An 18,880-nucleotide genomic window follows, 5' to 3' on the forward strand; every position below is an offset into this window, starting at 1 on the left:
AGAAACGTCAGGGGAGCAGGGAGGGACCAGCATGGGAGGCTGCTGCCCGAGTGCCGGCCTGGCTAAGAGCTGCCTCTCTCTGGACACAGCTGCCTTCACCCCGAAATAAGAGGGGGTGCTCCTGGCCCTGCTGTGCACTCCATACCCATGACGTGGGCATCTTTAGTTTCTGGATTGCTGGGATGCCCGGGAGGGACCGTGGGCAGCGGCTGTGGCCGACTCTGGGTTAGCCACAAAACCACTCTGATCTCAACCCTCGCCACTAGAAGTCTCCCTGACGTGGATGAATGGTGCTGCCCTGCTCCACGTGGGGACCCCACCCCTCACTCCCGGCCCCCGTTCTCGGTGAGGGAGGGTTTGGGATGAGAAGGTCACAGCCAGACTGAGCTCCAGCGCCCTTGTTCCTGGTCCTCGCCTCTCACCGCGCTAGTTTTCTAAAACTGGGATCCTGAGCTGGCGCAGAAGCACGTGCTCTTGAGTCAGGCTGCCTCGGTTCGAGTTCAAGTCCCTGCCTCCACCTGGAGGGTGCATAACCGCAGGCGGGTCTCAAACTCTTGAGTGCCTCAGTTTCCCCATCTGTAAAAGGCGGTGCCCCCCGACCCCCTGCTGCCCCTGGCATAGGTTTGTACAGCTCTCAGCACGTTCCCGTGTCAGTTTTGAAGATGAACACGTTGCTCTTTCAGCTGGGGTCCTCGCACAACCTGCTTCTGTGGGGCCGGCCTGTTTCTTCAAAGAGGAAACAGTCCAAATCTCCTTCTCGGTGCAAGCGAGGATTAGTGCACTCCACCCTTCCGTTGCTCTGCAGGGCCAAAGCCGGTCGGGCTGCCTCGAAGCCACACACCTGGCCTCGTCCCAGGCCTCGTCCCACTCCGAGGCCGGGTGGGAGCAGGTCAGGTGTGCCTGTTCTTACTATAGGACACGTAATCGGTGCAAACAGCCCCAGTGTGAATGCTGCTTTCAGAACAAAAGTCTATAGTGATAAATTCCAGACTTCCCTTTCATTGACTTCATTTAGTCGTGACTTGCTGGTCATTGAGGCCACACTGGAATCGGGTGGGGCAGAGAGTTCTTAGGAATCCAGTCGGCCTCCTGCCTCAGGAGAGGCTTCCTGAAACGCAGCTGGCCACAGGCAGGTGGCTGGTGTGATGGGGCACTGGCGGGGCTTCCAAGGCTGGGCCCTGTCCCCCACCCCGAGTTTATATTCTTTGACCTTTATCCCATATCTTGTGGGAAAAGCCAATACTCTGGGAGCCCCAACCTTGGCAGGTGCCATGCTGAGCACATCTGAAGCTCCCACGTGTTCATTCCTGCTCTACATACAACTGAGGTTTAAAGCCCTTCTCCCAAGCGAGGAGAGAAAGCAGGACCTGCACCCAGGCAGCCTGACCGGAAAGCCCCCGCCCTTGACCCCTGCACTCCCCACCTCCACCTGTGCCGAGGCGGACAGTCCTAAAGAGGTAGCAGGTCCCTGTGTGCAAAGTTGGTCGCTGCAGTGGAATCTGGTCTACTAGGAGGCTCAGGGAGCCCTAAGGATTATGCGCCTTGTTTCAACCCACACGAAAATATTTTTGCATCTGGGCAAGCATAAGAAGGAAGACAAAAAATAGAACAACAATGCAGAGTGGAGGTGGGATCTGGGCAGCGTTTCTTTTAGACATTTCCCCGAATGGTACGGACACAGAGCTACCCCGCTGAGTTAATGAGTAAAGATAGGAGTGCGGGAGGGTGTCAGTCCTTATTTAAAAATCTCTCTGTCCAGAGGTCAGACCTCCTGAGCATGCACGTGGGTGGGAGGAAGGCGAATATGCTCCGACCACACATGGTGTCCGGGTGGGAACCCACCCCACCCTCGCAGGGTGGGCATGGTCCGCTTGGTCTCCCCAGAACCCCATCATCTCTACACTATACAACTTTCCCTCTGACCTAACTCTTCTTGCTCTGGGCTCAGGAAGTCCACCCCACATCCCACCACTGGGCAAGGGAATGGCAGGCTCCAAGCCAATCCACCTCTGGTCTTATTTACCCACTGACTCATCGTGTGATCCTGGGGATGTTGTTGTGGGGTGAGGGGGCAGGGGGATGGTGAAATTTATCCAGGTCTCAGTCTCCTCATCTGGAAAATGGGAACAAACACCCGGCTTGTATACTACACCCAGGGAACTCAGGCTACCAAAGATCCAGGAAAACCAGAGGGAGTGTGCCTAAGGCTCAGCTTGGTTCTCCCCACAGCCAAAGGAGCTCCACGTGGCGATGCCCTGAGGCCCCACGGCACCCGGAAGGTCCACGTCTTAGCCAAAGCCTGCTTACCGAGTAGAGCCTCCAGCGGGCCACCAGCTCCTCCTCGGTCCCCGCCTTCTCTGCGGGCTCCAGGCCCTCTTCGGCAAGCCTCCGGAGGTCCTTCTTGAACTCCGCGAGCTCGGCCTCCAGCTGCTGCCGCTGCTGCTCACAGGCGCTCATGGACCTGAGCAGGCCCTGCAGCCGCCCCTCCTCCTCCTCCCAGAGGACCCGCAGCTTCTCCAGAACTCTCCGCATGTCCTCCAGCTCCTTGGTGATCTTCTCCGCACCCAAAGGAGAGGTGTTCTGGAGCACGCCCACAGCCTGTTCCTCCAACCTCCTCAAGGACTTCTCACCCCAGGGAAAATCCTCGGCGATGTCCTACAGGGGGTAGAGGGGGGATGGAGAGACACGGGAGGGGAGAGAGAAAACGTGTGCTGCCTTTTCCAGATCCCCTGGGGATGTCATAGCCTTCCACTCACCCAGATTCCCTGGTTAGGGTCCAAGGTGCCCTTCCAAGGGGTGGACTGTCTGCCTTGGTAGCGTTCACTCGCGACACAAGGACAGAATTCCCTTTCCCAGGTCATTTATGCCCATTTGATTAAGTCAAGGAGAAAAATCTCTGGCTTTAACCCCCTCTGATACTTGTTGATCTTCCTTTTTAACAAAGAAAGAGGCGGCCTCAGGCTTGGAGCCTTTGGCTCACATAAGTATGGAGCCAGATAGAACCTACTGATTCTGTTTGGTTTCATTATATTTTTTTTTAATTTTTTTAATTTATTTTTTTATTGGTGTTCAATTTGCCTACATATAGAATAACACCCAGTGCTCATCCTGTCAAGTGCCCCCCTCAGTGCCCGTCACCCAGTCACCCCCACCCCCCGCCCACCTCCCCTTCCACCACCCCTAGTTCGTTTCCCAGAGTTAGGAGTCTCTCATGTTCTGTCTCCCTTTCTGATATTCCCCACTCATTTTTTCTCCTTTCCCCTTTATTCCCTTTCACAAGATTTTATTTATTTATGCATGAGAGACATAGAGGGAGAGAGGCGCAGAGACACAGGCAGAGGGAGAAGCAGGCTCCATGCAGGGAGCCCGACATGGGACTCGATCTTGGGTCTCCAGGATCACACCCTGGGCTGAAGGCGGCGCTAAACCGCTGAGCCACCGGGGCTGCCCAGTTTCATTATATTTATTTGGAAGGTTATCTACTAATTATGAGTGAGTGCTGGTTTTGCATTCATGACAATGACATCAATTTTCCCTTCAAAGAAAACACTCGATTTGCTTTTAATTACAAACAAATTCATATAAACGCCTTTGAAACTATTTTATTTGCAAATGCCTTCAAAATATTTTACTATTTTATCCAAGTGTCACTGCATGGAGTGAAGTACATAGATCTTAAACATTACTGTCCAAATGGTTTTAAGAAATATTCATGCATATGCAGTCCACATTGTTATCAAAATGTAGAGGATTTCTAATATCCCAAAAGGTTCTAGAACTCCACATGTCTGAAATCATAAAATATATTAGCTTTTGAAACTGGTTTCTTTCAGCATAACACCCTTTAGATTTTTCCATGCTGTCATAGATAGCAGTACTTTGTCCCTTTTTTGTCAGTAGATTTTATCCATCCATCCATCCATCCATCCATCCATCCATCCATCCATCTCTCCTGTTCCACGATATGTTTATCCAGTACTTTGCTGATTAAAGTCTGAGCTGCCTTCAGTTTGGGACTATCACAAAGAAGGTCTGATGAACACTATTATACTAGTCATGTAAGCTTTTTTTGGTCATTGTTCACTGCTTTTTTTTAAAAAAATAAATCACCTTAAGTACAAATATTAAATAAATGGTACAGGTGTATATCTGTGGCAAAATTTATAAAGTGGTCCTAGAATTACTGAAGGTAATCTAACACTCCCTTTATAGAGGAAGTCAGAAGCTCATTGGAGGTCACAGGCATTTAGGAAGGCCAGGGCGGACCATGCTTCTCCCCACTGTAGACCTGATGCCTGCACCAGGGCTCCTTACCCACAGCACTACTGACATCTGTAGTCGGATAACCCTGGAGGGAACTGTCCTGTGGGTCTCTGGCCCCCATCCATTAGATGCCAGTTGCATCTCCACCCCCCAACTGTAACAACCAAAAGATGCCTCCAGACATTTCCAGAAGTCCCCTATTTGAGACCCCTTGGTCCAGACCATGCTGCTGTGGCCTTGGGTTTCCAAATCCCCTGCTGGCTCAGAGACTTCCAGAAAGCAGCCAAGGCCCCAAACATATCGCCCCAGATCCCATGCTTCTCCATATGTGGGGTCCATGTGCCATGGATTTTGTGTCTCCCAGCACATCCTATTAGATAAACAACAACACAGAACGCCCATATTCGAGCGTTTCCTCAGGGGCCCCCGTGATGGAGAAGCAGCCGAGTTTACCTGCAGCATGCAGAGACGGTGCTTGGTGGACAGTTTGCAGCTCCGCCCCAGGCAGCTGCTCACCTTCTCCATCATGGCTTTCAGCCACAGCTGGAACTCGTCCACACCCGCCTGGAAATGCTCGTGCTCCCGCGTCACCTGTTCCAGCAGATCCACTCTGGCCTGTGGGAAGGGAAGAGAATCATCACTTATGCAGGTCCCCAGCCCACCTGTTTCAAGGAAGGCCTGCCTCCGTGTGTGTGTGTGTGTGTGTGTGTGTGTGTTTATGGGGTGTGAGCTGAGGTCAACCCTCTGTCCTTTTGCCGAAGATCAAGAAGTCCCAGATGCCCTTCTCTACCTTATTAGCAGTAAACCAAGAGACTCTTGGTCAAAACCTGTCCACACTGGGCTTGTCAACTATACAGCTGGCTTTTTTCCTGCCACGTCCTGGGAATGACACTCAAGACAGGGGTGTTGTAACAATTCCTGCTACGCAACACTATCATTGGAGCACTCACCACAGTGCCGGGACTGCTCGAGGAACTTCATGTGCATGATCATCTCACGGAGCTCTCCTGACCACCCCATCAGCTGACACCCTTCTTATCCTGGTTTGACAGACAGGGAAACTGAGGCACCAAGCGGTGGCCCAAGATCTCCAGTGGGTAGGAAAGCACTGAGATTCAAACCCAGAAGGCCAGATTGGGCCAGCAGCATTAGTGGCCCAAGACTCCAGCAGTGTCTTCAGGGCACGCAAATAAACAGCAGGCGGCCCCCATCTCCTCACAGGGACAGCGCTGTTGCCAGTGTAGGCTGCAGTCACCTCACTTTTTAGACAATCCCACTCTTGTCCTAACCAAGCAGGGACAAGATGGTGTCCTGAGGGCGGCTGTCATCTGGGAAATAGCAGTGTCCCTGCTATAAGACCTCTGTGCCCAGGGACTCCGTGTCTCAAACACACCCCTGATCACAGTCCCATTTCTCTAAAGCCTTCCATGGCTCCCCACTGCCCATAGGCCCAGATCTCAGTGTCCAGGGCAGGACCCCATGATGTGGCTGTAGCCCTGCGGTCAACACCCTGGGCTTGGAAGCCCACAGCCCATGACCTGAACCCTGGCCTGCCTCATGCCTGAGTCTCCCCATCTACCCATGTGGTTAATAGTCATTCCCGCCTCTTTGGGGTGCAGTGAGATCCAATCAGTCAGAGCTCACACAACCCCAGAACCACGCTGGGCAGCTAGTCAGCAATTGATCCCTGTGAGCCTTTGATTATCGTCACTTGCTCTCTCCTGTGCTCCTGGCATATCCAACCAAGCAGGACGGGGCAAGCACGCAGCTCGGCCTGGATACACTGACCCTGCCTCCTCTCTGACCCAGCCTGCTGCCCCAGGCTCAATGATCGGCCTTCCCTCTGTCCTGTGCTTCCCTCCAGGCCTTGCTCACACTTTGTCATCCGCTGGGAGAGCCAAGGGCTCCCTACACACCACGCTGCCCCTGGTCGACTTCCTCCCCAGGGCCCGCAGGGTGGCTCTATGAATGAACGCGGCCCTAAGTGGCAGGATGAAATCACATGGAGAGTGGCCAACAAAGGGAAGTTCTTAAGGAAAGTCAACAAGATGGAAAGAGGGGATTTCCTTTTAATAAGCACCCACCACACGCCTGGAACGTGACAAGCACGATCGTACTTTGCCATCACGATGATGCCAAGCCTGCCCCGTTATGCAGATGTCCAGGCTGATGTTGGGAGGTCACGTAACTCTTCAAGGGCCTTATAGGCAAGATGTAAATGGCAAGTGCCTGGCTCCCAAAGCCATTGCCTTAATCCAGAGGTGGGCTGACTAGACAGTGAATGATTCGGACTTTTTATCCGCCCTGTGGTATCTGTGGTGGCAGCCGGCTCTGTGCTACTTACATAGTGGTTCACAGCTGCCAGAAGCAAACATGTAAAGCAAGCTTGCATCCTGGTAAAACTCAAACATGGACACTGAAATGTGAATTTTGCAACGTTTCCACATGTCCTGAAAGACTCTGCTGTTGATTTTCCTCCCTTTAAGCCACATGAAATCAGGAGATGGGGTGGATGGGGCTCACAGGCCCTAGTTTGCTGGCCTCGGCTCTTAGCCTGGAGCGGGCCAAGTCCGGGAGGGCGCTGACCCTCGACAAAACCAAGTCAAAAGTTCTCAAATGGGAAGTAGGGACAGATACATGGATTCACAAAACTTCCCTATGTCAATGTGCCTTCCCCGGCCGGTGAGAAAGTCCTCAACAAACCTGAAAATACCAGTGCATTCTTTTAGACTTTTCCAACAACCATGACAAGGAGGAGAAAATATCCTCACGTGAGAGATGGGGAAACCAAGGCACAGGACCAAGTCTTTTGGCGAAGAGCTGGCTGCCTAAGGCACTGAGGCTCGGAGCAGCAACAGCAGCACACAGCAGGTGTCTGAATTCGAAACGTGGACCAGGAGACAGGGGCCGCCTCCTTCATGCTTCACCTGCTGGTTCCCCCTCCCCGCATCCACCAACACCCTCCCAGAGCTCCCCCCATCCACAGGCAAGCCTCATTTATGAAATAAAGTGGGTCAGGAATAACAAACAGAGAATACGAGCTGGGCCCGGGTTGAAGCTGATGGTGATAAATGTCATAGTGAGGCGAAGTCTCTCCCCTGAACGTGCTGGCCGGAGGCCCTGTGTGTGAGCGATGAGGTGCTGGCCCTGGACGAAGCCAGAGTCAGTAAAAGCCTCCACGATCCACGATGCAGGCGCTCGGAGCGCAGCGCGGCCGAGCAGGGCAGGCGTCCAGGCGAGCTCCGGGCCAGGCATAACGAGCACAGAGCACAATTCAGCCACGGCCGGGCGGCCACGGTGCAGGATGACAGCGGTGACAAATGGGGGAGTCCTCCACCTTCCCTCATCAGACCAAACAATTAAACCGTCTGTGGCGGGCAGGGCCGTCGGGAATGTCAAAACCCAACCAATTAACAAGGGCGGTGAGGATTTATGCCTCTGCGAGCCTGCGCCAACGGCCTGGATCCATGGCCCAGATGCCAGACAGACAGGCCGCCCGGGGAGGAGGAGGAGGAGGAGGCTGCTGTGTGCCTGGAACCTCCACAAAATGTGAATTAAAAAAACTCATAATAAACAAGCAGGACCCCGCTGGCAACCAGCCTGCTCTGTTCTTGTGTCTCAAGATCTGGAGTGGACGGCGCGCTATTGCTCGCTCCCGGGCCTGGTCCCAGGACCTCCCTCCCTTCAGGGGCAGGGAGAGGTGGGGTGGTCGCAAAGGCCACATTCCAGAGGTGGCCTCCACAGTGCCTCCCTGCTCCTGTCCCCCTCAACACCAGTGGCTTTGCTAATGAACATATCGGAAGTCAAAAATGGATTTTCAGAGGGTGGAAACAATGGCCTGCTCACTAGCTGGAGAGACGCTGAAGTGGACTCTCTTGGTGAAAGTCAAGGTACTGACACAGATAATGTTGCTGCAGACTGAGTGGTATGCCCCGGATCCATAGATTGATGGTATTTGGAGGTGGGGCCTTGGAGAGGTCATTAGGGTCACGTGAGGTCGTCAGAGTAGGGTCCCCATGATGGGATCGGTGCCCTTATAAAGAGAGACGGCAGAGAGCCCACTGTTCCCCTCTCTCCGCTACGAGAGCAAGAAGGCAGCCGGCAACAAGCCAAGGGAAGGCCCCTCACCAGGAGCTGAATCTGTCAGCACCTTGATCTTGGACTTCCCAGCCTACGAAACGGTGAGAAACACATTTCTGCCGTGCAAGCCCTCCGTCCGGTCCAGGGTGATCGGTTATGGCAGGCGGAGCCGACCGAGACAGCACCACGGAGACTCACCCTGAGAACGGGCCTGGATCCCCGGGGATTCCTACGCGGCCCTCATCCTGTCCCCGGGCTGGGGGCACTTCAGCGGCCCGCCTCAGGATGCCTCTCTTACCCGCCTCATGGAGCCTCTCATGCCAGGTGAGGCCTTGGTCGAATGTCCAAGGCAGGGGACCAGGAGGCATGTGGACCGCAGGACATGCAGCATCCCCACCTTGCTTAGGCTAGAGCTGGGGCAGTTTCCTGTTGTCTAGGGCTGGAAGGCTGGGCTGTGCCCCTGAGGGTTCCTTGGGGGGCAGGGGCTATATCCCATTTTACCAATGAGGACCCTGGGGTTAGGAGTTAAATATCTTACTAAGGACAACACCAAAGTTGGATTTTCTCAGTTGCTTCTCAGTCCCTCTGAAGGCCATGCCCCCCTCTGGAATCTGATGGAAGCTATGGCTCCAGTCCCCGGGAAAAGGCACTCATACAAGCTTGCATATGATTTCAGAGGACTTGCAGCCCTGCCCGGCCCCTCTCCGGCCGGCACCTCTGGTCTGCCACAACCCTCCTGGGGGAGACAAGAACCAGCTCTGGGGCTCCCCAGGCCCTCCCCGTCCGCGGGCAGACAAGACTCCCTGTGAGTAGCGACAGAGTCCCAAACCTCTGGTGGCCAGGAAGAGAAAATCCAAGTGTCCGTGAGCTTCAGCCACAAGCTGGAAAAGCCAAATGGAATTTACTCCTCCAGGCAGGATCAGGTCACCCTGCAAACACCAGCGCCCATTTCTGAACTAACCCGCACGCCTGGCGACTCCAAGGGCCTCCACCCAGGGGGAGACGGCTTCCTGCCCCACCCCGTCCTTCCATGCCCGAGCCCCCGCGCTCCTGCACCCCAGACCCTGCTCGCTGACCTCTGGGAACTCCTGGGAGCACCGTGCTCCCTCCTCCAGGGGCTCCAAGCCTCCCACTTACAACTGCCCTCCTCTTTCTCAGCGCGACCTGCAGAAGCACAGGGGTGGGACCTGAAGCACCAGTGAGGATAGAGCCCCTCTATCTCGAGAGTCACCTAGAACTTCTGGATCTTTCTACTGGGACAGTGGTGTCTGTCACTAAGATGTTTTAAGTCTGCAAAATGGGCCCGTCAAATCTTCTCTATCTACCCCAGGGGAAGGCTGGGAGGACCCAGTGAGATCAAAGACACAAAGAGACTAAGGAAAGATAGAAGCTGCCAAGAAGAATTGTGATTTCTATGATTTGTGGGTTTTGGATTCAGTGAGAGAAGAGTCCCCAGAGTGACCCTGAGAATCTCTGAGGTGATCATGTCCACATGTAGGCCAGGACAGGCACTCACCCAGTGCCCCAGGCATGTCCCCTCCACACACACACGCACACACATGTACGCACACACACATGTACACACATGCAAATACACACAGGTCTAACTACTTTCCATTTCCTGTCCTCTGCACGCCGCACGGAAGGCTCTCTGCTGATTGACATGAACACCTGTTTCCTGTAAAGTCACAACTGGGAGGCCACGGGGGCAGACACCTCCTCTGCTGGGGCCCCAGAGACAGCTCTGGAGAGAGAGAGAACCACCGCCCTTGCCACTCGGGACTTGGTGAGGGCCAACTGGCTACACATGCAAGAGCCACACTCCCTGCTCTCCTTGCTTGTCCGTCCTGGCCCTTGCACAGCTACCCCACAACCCCCTGTCCCTGCCCTCTGGGGCCTCAGGAATTGAGTGCCTCCAAGCTGAAGGTGAGGCCTTCATTTATTCAAAGCACAGCTCCGAGCACCTGCTGTATGTTAAACTTCACTGGGGTTGCTATTTATTCCCCCTGCTATTGAGAGTAGAGAGGTTCTTTAGGTAGGGAGGCCACCTGCCAGGCTCCAAGGGGCTCACCTGTGAACCCATTCAGTCCTCAACCTGCTCGCAGGTAGGGTGCGCTGCCCCAAGGCCACACAGCTAGGAAGCAGCGGAGCCTGGCTTAAACCCAGGTCCCTTCACAAGCATGCAGGGACCCAGTCCTGTTCTTTTTTTTTCCCCCTTCTTTTATTAGGATTTAATTTATTCATGAGAGACAACAGAGAGAGGCAGAGGGAGAAGCAGGCTCCCTGTGGGGAGCCCTATGTCAGGCTCCATCCCAGGACCCGGGATCACAACCTGAGCCAAAGGCAGACGCTCAACCACTGAGCCATCCAGGCGTCCCTATTAGTATATTTTAAAGAGGCTCTAATGTTTTTTCTTTCCTTGTGTAAATGTTTCCCTCCTCCCAGATTTGGGCTCTGTCCGCAAGCATTCTGAGTATACACATCATTTACAGTCTCCATCAGATTGTTCAGGCAGCTGAAGTTCCAGAGTCTGACTCTGCCGTCCGCTGGGTCTCCTGACGTGGTGGATCGTTTCCCTGGGGCCTCTGTAGTTTTGAGCTGTGAGCTCGCCCCAAGCAGGACTCTATCTGCAGACCACCACCTCCCCCCACCCCCGTGATTGGGGCCTGAGCCTCTGAGGGGCCTGAGCCTGCTTCAGCCAGCCTCCCCACCCCGGAATTCACCTGCTTGGCTTCACAGTCATGTCAGTGTGTGGGCTCAGGAGTTCCCACGTCCAAACTTGAACCCCAAGACAAAATTATGCGAGAGGCCCCTGGCCCCGTACTCTGAAGGGTGATTATGTTTTCATTTGTTTGGGTTTTGTTTTATCCCAGAGCCCCAGCTGAAACCCGGACTTCCTTTCTTGTGTTTGCACATGGGGAGATTTTTCTAGTTCACCCTCAAGGGCTCTCACATTTTGCTGCTGCCTCTGCTTCCTCTGGGCCCAAAGTCTTACTTCCTTCTCCAGCCTGAGCACTAACCCCAGGAAAACCTCAGGCGCACCTGTGAGTTTAGCAATCTAGAACATCTTTGCTTGTGGTCCACACGGTGTCTCCTACCTTGGTGTCTGCACACACGGGTCTGCATTTAAGCAACGCCTGTTAAATTCTGTGCAGTATTTTTGGTTGTCTGAAACGGAAGGGTATTCGGGCTTTCTAGCCTGTCATATTGCCGGGTCCTTTCTGATTACAATTTAAGGACAACAATCCTAAAATGCACAGGGATCTGGGAATGCATCAGAAGAACAGGACTCTAGGGATGCCTCGGTGGCTCAGTGGTTGAGCACCTGCCTCTGGCTCAGGGCCTGATCCTGGGGTCCTGGGATCGAGTCCCATATTGGGCTCCCCACAGGGAGCCTGCTTCTCCCCCTACCTGTGTCTCTGCCTGTCTGTGTCTCTCATGAATAAATAAATATAATCTTTAAATAAATAAATTTACTAATGACTGGGGCAGCTCAGCCAGTTCAGTGTCTGCCTTCAGCTCAGGTCATGATCCCAGGGTCCTGTGTTCAAGCCCCACATCAGGCTCCCTGCTCAGGGGGGGAGCCTGCTTCTCCCTCTATCCTTCCCTCTGATCATTCTATCTCCCTCTGTCTCAAATAAATACATAAAATCTAAAAAAAAAATAAATCTATACTAATAATTGAAATTGGTAACTCTATGGACTGGTTAAAACTCAAGGCTATATGGACTCTGCACTCAGTAGGAAGTCTGCTTGAGATTCTCTCTCTCTCTCCCTCTCCTTCTGCCCCTCCCCCTGTTTCCAGACTCTCAACAAATAAGTAAGTAAATAAGTAAATAAACAAAGTCTTAAAAAAATCAAGGTGTGGGGATGGAGACAAAGAATGGGCAGAAGGATTGGAGGAAGGTCCAAAGAGAGCAGAGGAGGAAGGGTGGAGGGCGGTAGGAGGGAGGGACCGGGGAAGAGGAGATGAGCCAAGCATCTTGGCAAGGCCGAGCATCCTAGTGCATCAGGCAGTGTACACAGCGTACATATGCTAAGCACCACACGTGTACGCGGCCCTGCGTGGCACTGAGTGTATGGATGGTACATCACAGGCTGTTGGGTGGGTGGAGGCAGAGGGGTGGGTGGCTGAGTAGATGGAAGGCAGGGGTGTGGCAGTTAGGCGGTGGGTGGGTGCGTGCATGGACAGTGGTGACAGGCAGATAGGGAGTGAGCAGGTGGTGAAGGGGGGACAGGGGATAGGTAGCAGACTGCAGTCACCTGAACGAGCAGGCAGTGGGTTGATGGGTAGTTGGAGGAGCGTGTGGATGCAGGAGAGGGAGATTAAGTGGTTGTGTAGATGTATGTGAGGCTGGCTAGGCTGGTGGGAGACGGCTGGATGAGTAGGATGACAGAGGGATGGGAGGGTGGGTACACAGAGAGAGGGCTGGAGGGGTAAGGAAGGGTGGAGGTGGGGGGATAGTGAATGGCAGACTGGGCCGTTTGGTGGGGAGACAGGTGAGTGGGGAGGAGGGTGGGCAGGTGGACACGTGGTGGTGGCCAGTGGGTCAGCAGGAGTTCGGTGAGTCGATGGCGAGTACACAGGGGATCAATGTCTAGGGAGCAAAAGGGTGGCTGCATGGGGAGACAGAGGCAGGTAAGTGGGCACAGGGGTGAAGAATGAGTCCGCCACCGCATCTCACGCACCTGAGCTTTGGCCTTCACGGCACTGTACTCAGCCTTCATCCTCTTCTGGGCATCCTCGTCCACACTGGGGTCCCCGATCCTGTTGAACAGGGAAGCCGCCTCCTCCAGCAGCCGGTCAAGGAGCACCGCCTCGTTGCCCACGTTGTGCAGCAGCACCTGGGCGTGGCTCAGCTGCCACTGCTTCTCTTTCAGGCCCAGCTGCAGCTCCGCGGGGACCTCCAGCACCTCCAGCATCTTCTGGAACCAGCGGTAGAACTCATCCCGAGCCAGCAGATACTCGCTCCAGTGCAGCCACACCCACTCGATGCGGCTGTGGACAGAGAGCACGGGCCGTGAGCCCCCTGCCCACCTGGCCCCGGTGCCAGGGGCACAATGACACCGTCTCGGGGCCTCACAGTCACCTGGGCGGCAGTATCTGGGGGCTTGTCACTGCTCAGCAGGGCCGAAAGCTGGGGGCCCATGAGTGGGTCCCAGAGGGGCCCGGAGCTTGCTGCATCTCTCTGCCTCCTTGCCCACCTCAGTTTCCCCATCCGTTATATGGAGATGGCCTCATCTCTCCAACCAACATCAAACTACTTTGGAATTCCAAGTGAAAGGGTTCGAAACGCAAACAGCACCGTGCAAAGTCACCCCGGCTACGCAGCGTTCTGGTTTTATAAAGATGGAGGGGATGTCAGCAGCTCCTGTCTGCTGCAGGCCTACTATGCCTTGCCCTTGACATTTGTTATCCTCTTCCATCTTGCTGACAGCCGCCAAGGAACGCTTGATTATACCCATTGTCCAGATGAGGAGCCTGAGGCTCAGAGAAGCCAAGTAACTTTCCCAAGACCACACAGCAAATAACCAGCAGAGCAAGAGGCAACCTCAGGTCGGTGTAACCTCCCCTCCCTCCCTGGCCCCCAGGTATAGGCAGAGAATCTAGGCTAAATTGCTAGCAAGGCAAGAGCCTTTTCACGCCAGAGCCACTCTGCCATCGTGCTGGAGGATGAACACATGGCAAGTCTACTAAGACTTCATTGTTGGCAAAGCACGATGGGCTCCCACTGTCCATTATCATCATTAAGCTTGATTATAATTAGAAAGAGGCGGGCGGGGCTGGCCCAAATCCCAAGAGAACATCCTGTTCCCAGCCATCCCAGGCCTGGAGAAATGTCCCTTGGGTGGAGGCCCCAGGACAGTGTGGTGGCGGACGAGGAGGGTCCACGGCAGCTGCAAAGGCCTGGCAGGGTCCCCAGCCACCCTACCTGTGACAGTGAGTCATGTAAGTGACCGTCTCCTCCCACTGGGCTTTGAGGTCCTTCAGCTGGGCCAGGATCGCGGGCTTCTGGTCCTCATGGCAGCACACCAGGAGGGCTTCAGCCGCCCGCAGCACCAGGTCCACCTTCACGCGCCCCTCCGGCTCCAGCTGGCATATTTTCTGTTGTGGACACAAATACCAGTTTCCAGGAATTAGACAAAATACAAGCAGCCAGAGCTTTGGCAAGACAGTGACTTGATGGAAAGAGCCAGGACTCTGAGGCCAGAGGAGCTGGGGTTCAAATCAAAGGCCCCTGCACCTTCTCCTGTGACGGTGGGCAGTTAGCTAACGGCCTTGAGGCTGGAAGTGGGGAGCCAGGGAGATGAGCGACCACCTCAGGGCCGTGTGATGATCTAACTCTCTTCCCTTCCCTACTTGGCCACTTCCAGCTGTGTGAACTCAGGCAAGTTTCATCATCGTCCTGGACTCGATTTTCTCATTTGTAAAATGGGATCATTCTTAGTACCTAGCTCCCAGATTTTTTTTTTCAATATGAAATGACAAAATGTGAGGTGTATGTCGCAGTGTAGGGGGCTGTGAGGATCTGCCTCTCGGATCTACTGCAGGGAGTGGGCTTGAGCCAGGGCCCCTCAGCTGCTCCCACCAGTGACGAGGCAAGAACGCCAAGGCAGGCCTGTGCCTGTGGGACTTTGGGCTCCTCTGATGGGTGACTGGTCCCGGAGGCCCCAAGGCCTGGCCAGACTCCCTTAGAATCACATCACAATCACAGACACTTCCCGGTCTCCTGGATTGGGGGGTCAGACCTGCTTTGGACAGATCTCCCCATTCCCAGCCTCATTGAGCTCCCAACCTGGTTTATTTCATAGACATTTCCCTATCAAATGTCTTGAGCTTTTTTTTTTTTTAAAGATTTTATTTATTTATTCATAGAGACACACACAGAGAGAGAGGCAGAGACACAGGCAGAGGGAGAAGCAGGCTCCATGCAGGGAGCCAAACGTGGGACTCGATCCCGGGTCTCCGGGATCACGCCCTGGACTGAAGGCAGCTCTAAACTGCTGAGCCATCCGGGCTGCCCTGTCTTGAGCTTTTTTTTAAAAAAAAAAAAATTATTTAAATTCAATTTAATTAACACATAGTGTATTATTAGTTTCAAAGGTAGAGATCAGTGATTCATCAGTTGCATATAACAGTGTTCATTCCATCACGTGCCTCCCTTCGTGCCCATCACCCAGTTATCCCATCCCCCACCTCCCTCCCCTCCAGCAACCTTCAGTTTGTTTCCCAGAGTTAAGAGTCTTTATGGTTTGCCCCCTTCTCTGTTTTCATCTGATTTGATTTTTCCTTCCCCTCCCTTCTGTTCACCTGTTCTGCTTCTTAAATTCCACATATGAGTGAAATCATATGGTATTTGTCTTTCTCTGATTGACTTATTTCACTTAGCATAATACACTCTAATTCCACCCAGGTCATTGTAAATGGCAAGATTTCATTGTTTTTGGTGGCTGAGTAATATTCCACTCTGTGTGTGTGTGTGTGTGTGTGTGTGTGTGTGTGTACAAATATATAGACCACATCTTCTTTATCCATTCATCTGTCAGTGGACATCTAGGATCTTTCCATAGATGGAAAAACTATTGGCTATTGTGGACCTTGCTGCTATAAACATTGGGGTACAGGAGCTCCTTCAAGTCACTATGATTGTATCCTTTGGATAAATACCAATTACTGGGTCATAGGGTAGCTCTATTTTTAACTTCGTGAGGACCCTCCACACTGTTTTCCAGGTGGCTGCACCAGTTTGCGTCCCCACCAACAGTGTAAGAGGGTTCCCCTTTGTCCACATCCTCGCCAATACCTGTTGTTCCCTGTCTTGTTAATTTTAGCCATTCTCACTGGTGTGAGGTGGTATCTCATTGTGGTTTTGATTTGTATTTCCCTGATGCCCACTGATGTGGAGCATTTTTTTTTCATGTGTCTGTTGGCCATGTGTATGTCTTCTTGGGAGAGATGTCTGGTCATGTCTTCTGCCCATTTGTTGACAGTATTTTTTGTTTTGGGGGGGTGTTGAGTTTGATGAGTTGTGCTTAGGTTTTGGACATTAGCCCTCTACCTGACAAGACATTTGCAAATATCTTCTCCCATTCCATAGGTTGTTTTTTAGTTTTATGGACTGTTTTCCTTTGCTGCACAAAAGCTTTTTATTCCTAGGTATCTTATGGCTTTCAGTGCAACTGTAAATGGGATCGATTCCTTGATTTCTCTTTCTTCTGCTTTATTGGTCAGTGTATAGAAATGCAATTGACTTCTGTGCTTTGATTTTATATTCTGCGATTTTGCTGAATTCCTATAGCAAAAAATCTACCAATTTATTTTGCTGGAGGCTTTTGGGTTTTCTACATAGAGTATCATGTCGTCTGCGAAGTATAAAAGTTTGATTTCTTCTTTGCCAGTTTGGATGCCTTTTGTTTTTTTTTTTTTTGCTATCTGATGCTGAGGGCAGGACTTCCAGTACTAAAACATCTTGAGCTTTTAAACTCATCTTGGCATTGGCCTCTTGGAGGGCCCAGACGAATACACAATGTCTATCAAGTAGTACGCCTCTGATTAACATCAGCTCTGGTCCTTATTGCCATTATTTATTTCTTTGGCAACTAAAGTATGGTCTCTGTAGTGAAAAGTACAATTGGATTCCAATTCCAGAGCCTTTCCCCCTACCTGCGAGACCTTCCTCATGGTACTTAGATGCTCCAGGCCTGTGAAATGGGGGAAGAGGACACTGACACCACCCAGGGTCATGGTCACATTTCCTGATGCTGGGAGAGCCCTGGGCACATTGCCTGGCCCACGCTCCACTGTCAGCTACTGACTGTTCACTGCTAGTACTGTCTTTTCCCACCCTTGATCCCTCTTTACTGAACAGCAATTTGCTGATAGCTCAAGCTCTGTTGCCCAGCCTGTCTCCCTCGGCCTGGCAGCCAGCCTTCTCAGAATGAAGTCCCAGTGGGCTGGCTGTCTCTGACTCTTCTCTGTGGATGGCATTGGGCTGGGGCCAGGTTGGGGGAGCCAGATGCTGCTTCACTGATAGCTGTGTGCCCCCAGCAGGCCCCTGGGTCACTCTGGGTCTCCCTTTGGCACCATGAGATAATGATAACAAATCCCACTTTGTCTACGTCATAGGGTTATACCATTAATTTTTTAAAATACAGTTACTGGGACACCTGAGTGGCTCAGGGGTTGAGCATCTGCCTTGGGCTCAGGGCATGATCCCAGGGTCCTGGGATCAAGTCCCGCATCAGGTTCCCTACAGGGAGCCTGCTTCTCCCTCTGCCTATGACTCTGCCTTTCTCTCTCTGTGTCTCTCATGAATAAATAAATTAAATATTTTTTAAAAAAATAGTTACTTAAAACATTGATGTGTTAGTTATACTTTGTAAAAGGCTGAGCTATGATGTAGATCCTTTTCCAACATGTGCAAAGGGGCAATGGTGTCAATCCTTTTTGTTACTTCCTATGAGAATGGCCTACCATGATGATGATGATAGAGGCATTTCGCCTCCTACCTGTGCCATCAAAGAGTGGCATTAAACAAGCTCCTTCCACAGGCTGCCTCTGTGGTCTAGGTGTGTCGGGGGGCGGGGTGTTGGCAGGCAGGGAAAATGGGGAGCAGGGAGCTACCCCAAGAGGGGGAAAGAGGTTCTGTTGGCTTGTTGATCCCGGCCAAGCGTCAGGACGCAGAAGGACGCCAGATGATCATGGCTGCAGCAAGAACCCAACAGAATTGCCAAGTCCTGCTCAGCAGCAGGCTGCAACGTAGGCGACAAAGATACTATAGTGGTTAGTGTGGACTAAAGATCTGAGGGCCACTGCGGAATGTTCTGGGCCGAGTGAGATTACCCACCCCCTGCACAGAACTTCACACCACTCAGGAGCAGGGGTCCCACAGTGAGCTCAGAATGAATTACTTGCCATCCCCTGGGATTTAATTTAAGGACCTGGTATTTCTGACTCTCAGCGTTGAGGAGTAGACATAATGCCCACACCCTGAACTCGCAGGAAGGGTGCCATGGGAACTGCAGTTTTACAAACAGGGGTGCTGGGAAGCCACAGAAGCCTGGAGCTTTGCAGGCCAGTTCTCTGTGGAGGTTGGAGCGGCCTCTTCTATCCCTGCTGCCCAGATGAGGCCCCAGCAGAATCCAGCTCCATAAACCAGGGAGCCAAGAGCCGTGGGGGAAGAAGCTAAGTTCTGTCTCTCCGTCAGCCCCAGAGACAGAGCCAGCGGGGCCTGGAAAGTCCCCATGAGGACAAGAGCCCCTTTCCCACATCCTGTGTGACCTCCCCTAGGCCTCTGGCCCTTTGCGTTTCTGACTCCCTGCTCAGAGGGGCGTAGGCTGGACCCCAAGTTCCCCTGCCCTTGGCAGGGAGTGCTCTGCGGCTTCCCTGCCGAAGAGAGAAGAGCCGGCCAGGCCCAAAGCAGGCGGAACACCAAGCCCCATCTGGCCCGAAGCTGACACATCTGCCCGCAAGCTGAAACATCAACCAACGGGATATTTGCTGTGGGCCCAGGACCAGGAGGCCAGAGGCCGGGCC

At 53.0% G+C, this 18,880-nt stretch overlaps 1 protein-coding gene across 7 annotated transcripts in view; it reads right to left on the reverse strand.

Moving 5' to 3' along the window:
* Positions 1-18,880, reverse strand: part of SYNE3 (spectrin repeat containing nuclear envelope family member 3) — a 106,337-nt gene that overhangs the window by 47,308 nt on the left and 40,149 nt on the right. For 6 of the 7 annotated variants that reach the window (XM_072839825.1, XM_072839817.1, XM_072839823.1 and 3 more), the window contains 4 exons: positions 14,277-14,449; positions 13,033-13,342; positions 4,717-4,878; positions 2,308-2,655 (listed from right to left, as the gene is read on the reverse strand). In XM_072839825.1, coding sequence (XP_072695926.1) covers positions 2,308-2,655; positions 4,717-4,878; positions 13,033-13,342; positions 14,277-14,449 — 993 coding nt within the window. The remainder of the gene's footprint in view (positions 1-2,307; positions 2,656-4,716; positions 4,879-13,032; positions 13,343-14,276; positions 14,450-18,880) is intronic. The other variant, XM_072839820.1, reaches the window with a different exon arrangement.

The sequence above is a fragment of the Canis lupus genome, chromosome 9 (genome assembly GCF_048164855.1).
Source record: "Canis lupus baileyi chromosome 9, mCanLup2.hap1, whole genome shotgun sequence".
NCBI classification, from domain to species: Eukaryota; Metazoa; Chordata; class Mammalia; order Carnivora; family Canidae; genus Canis; species Canis lupus.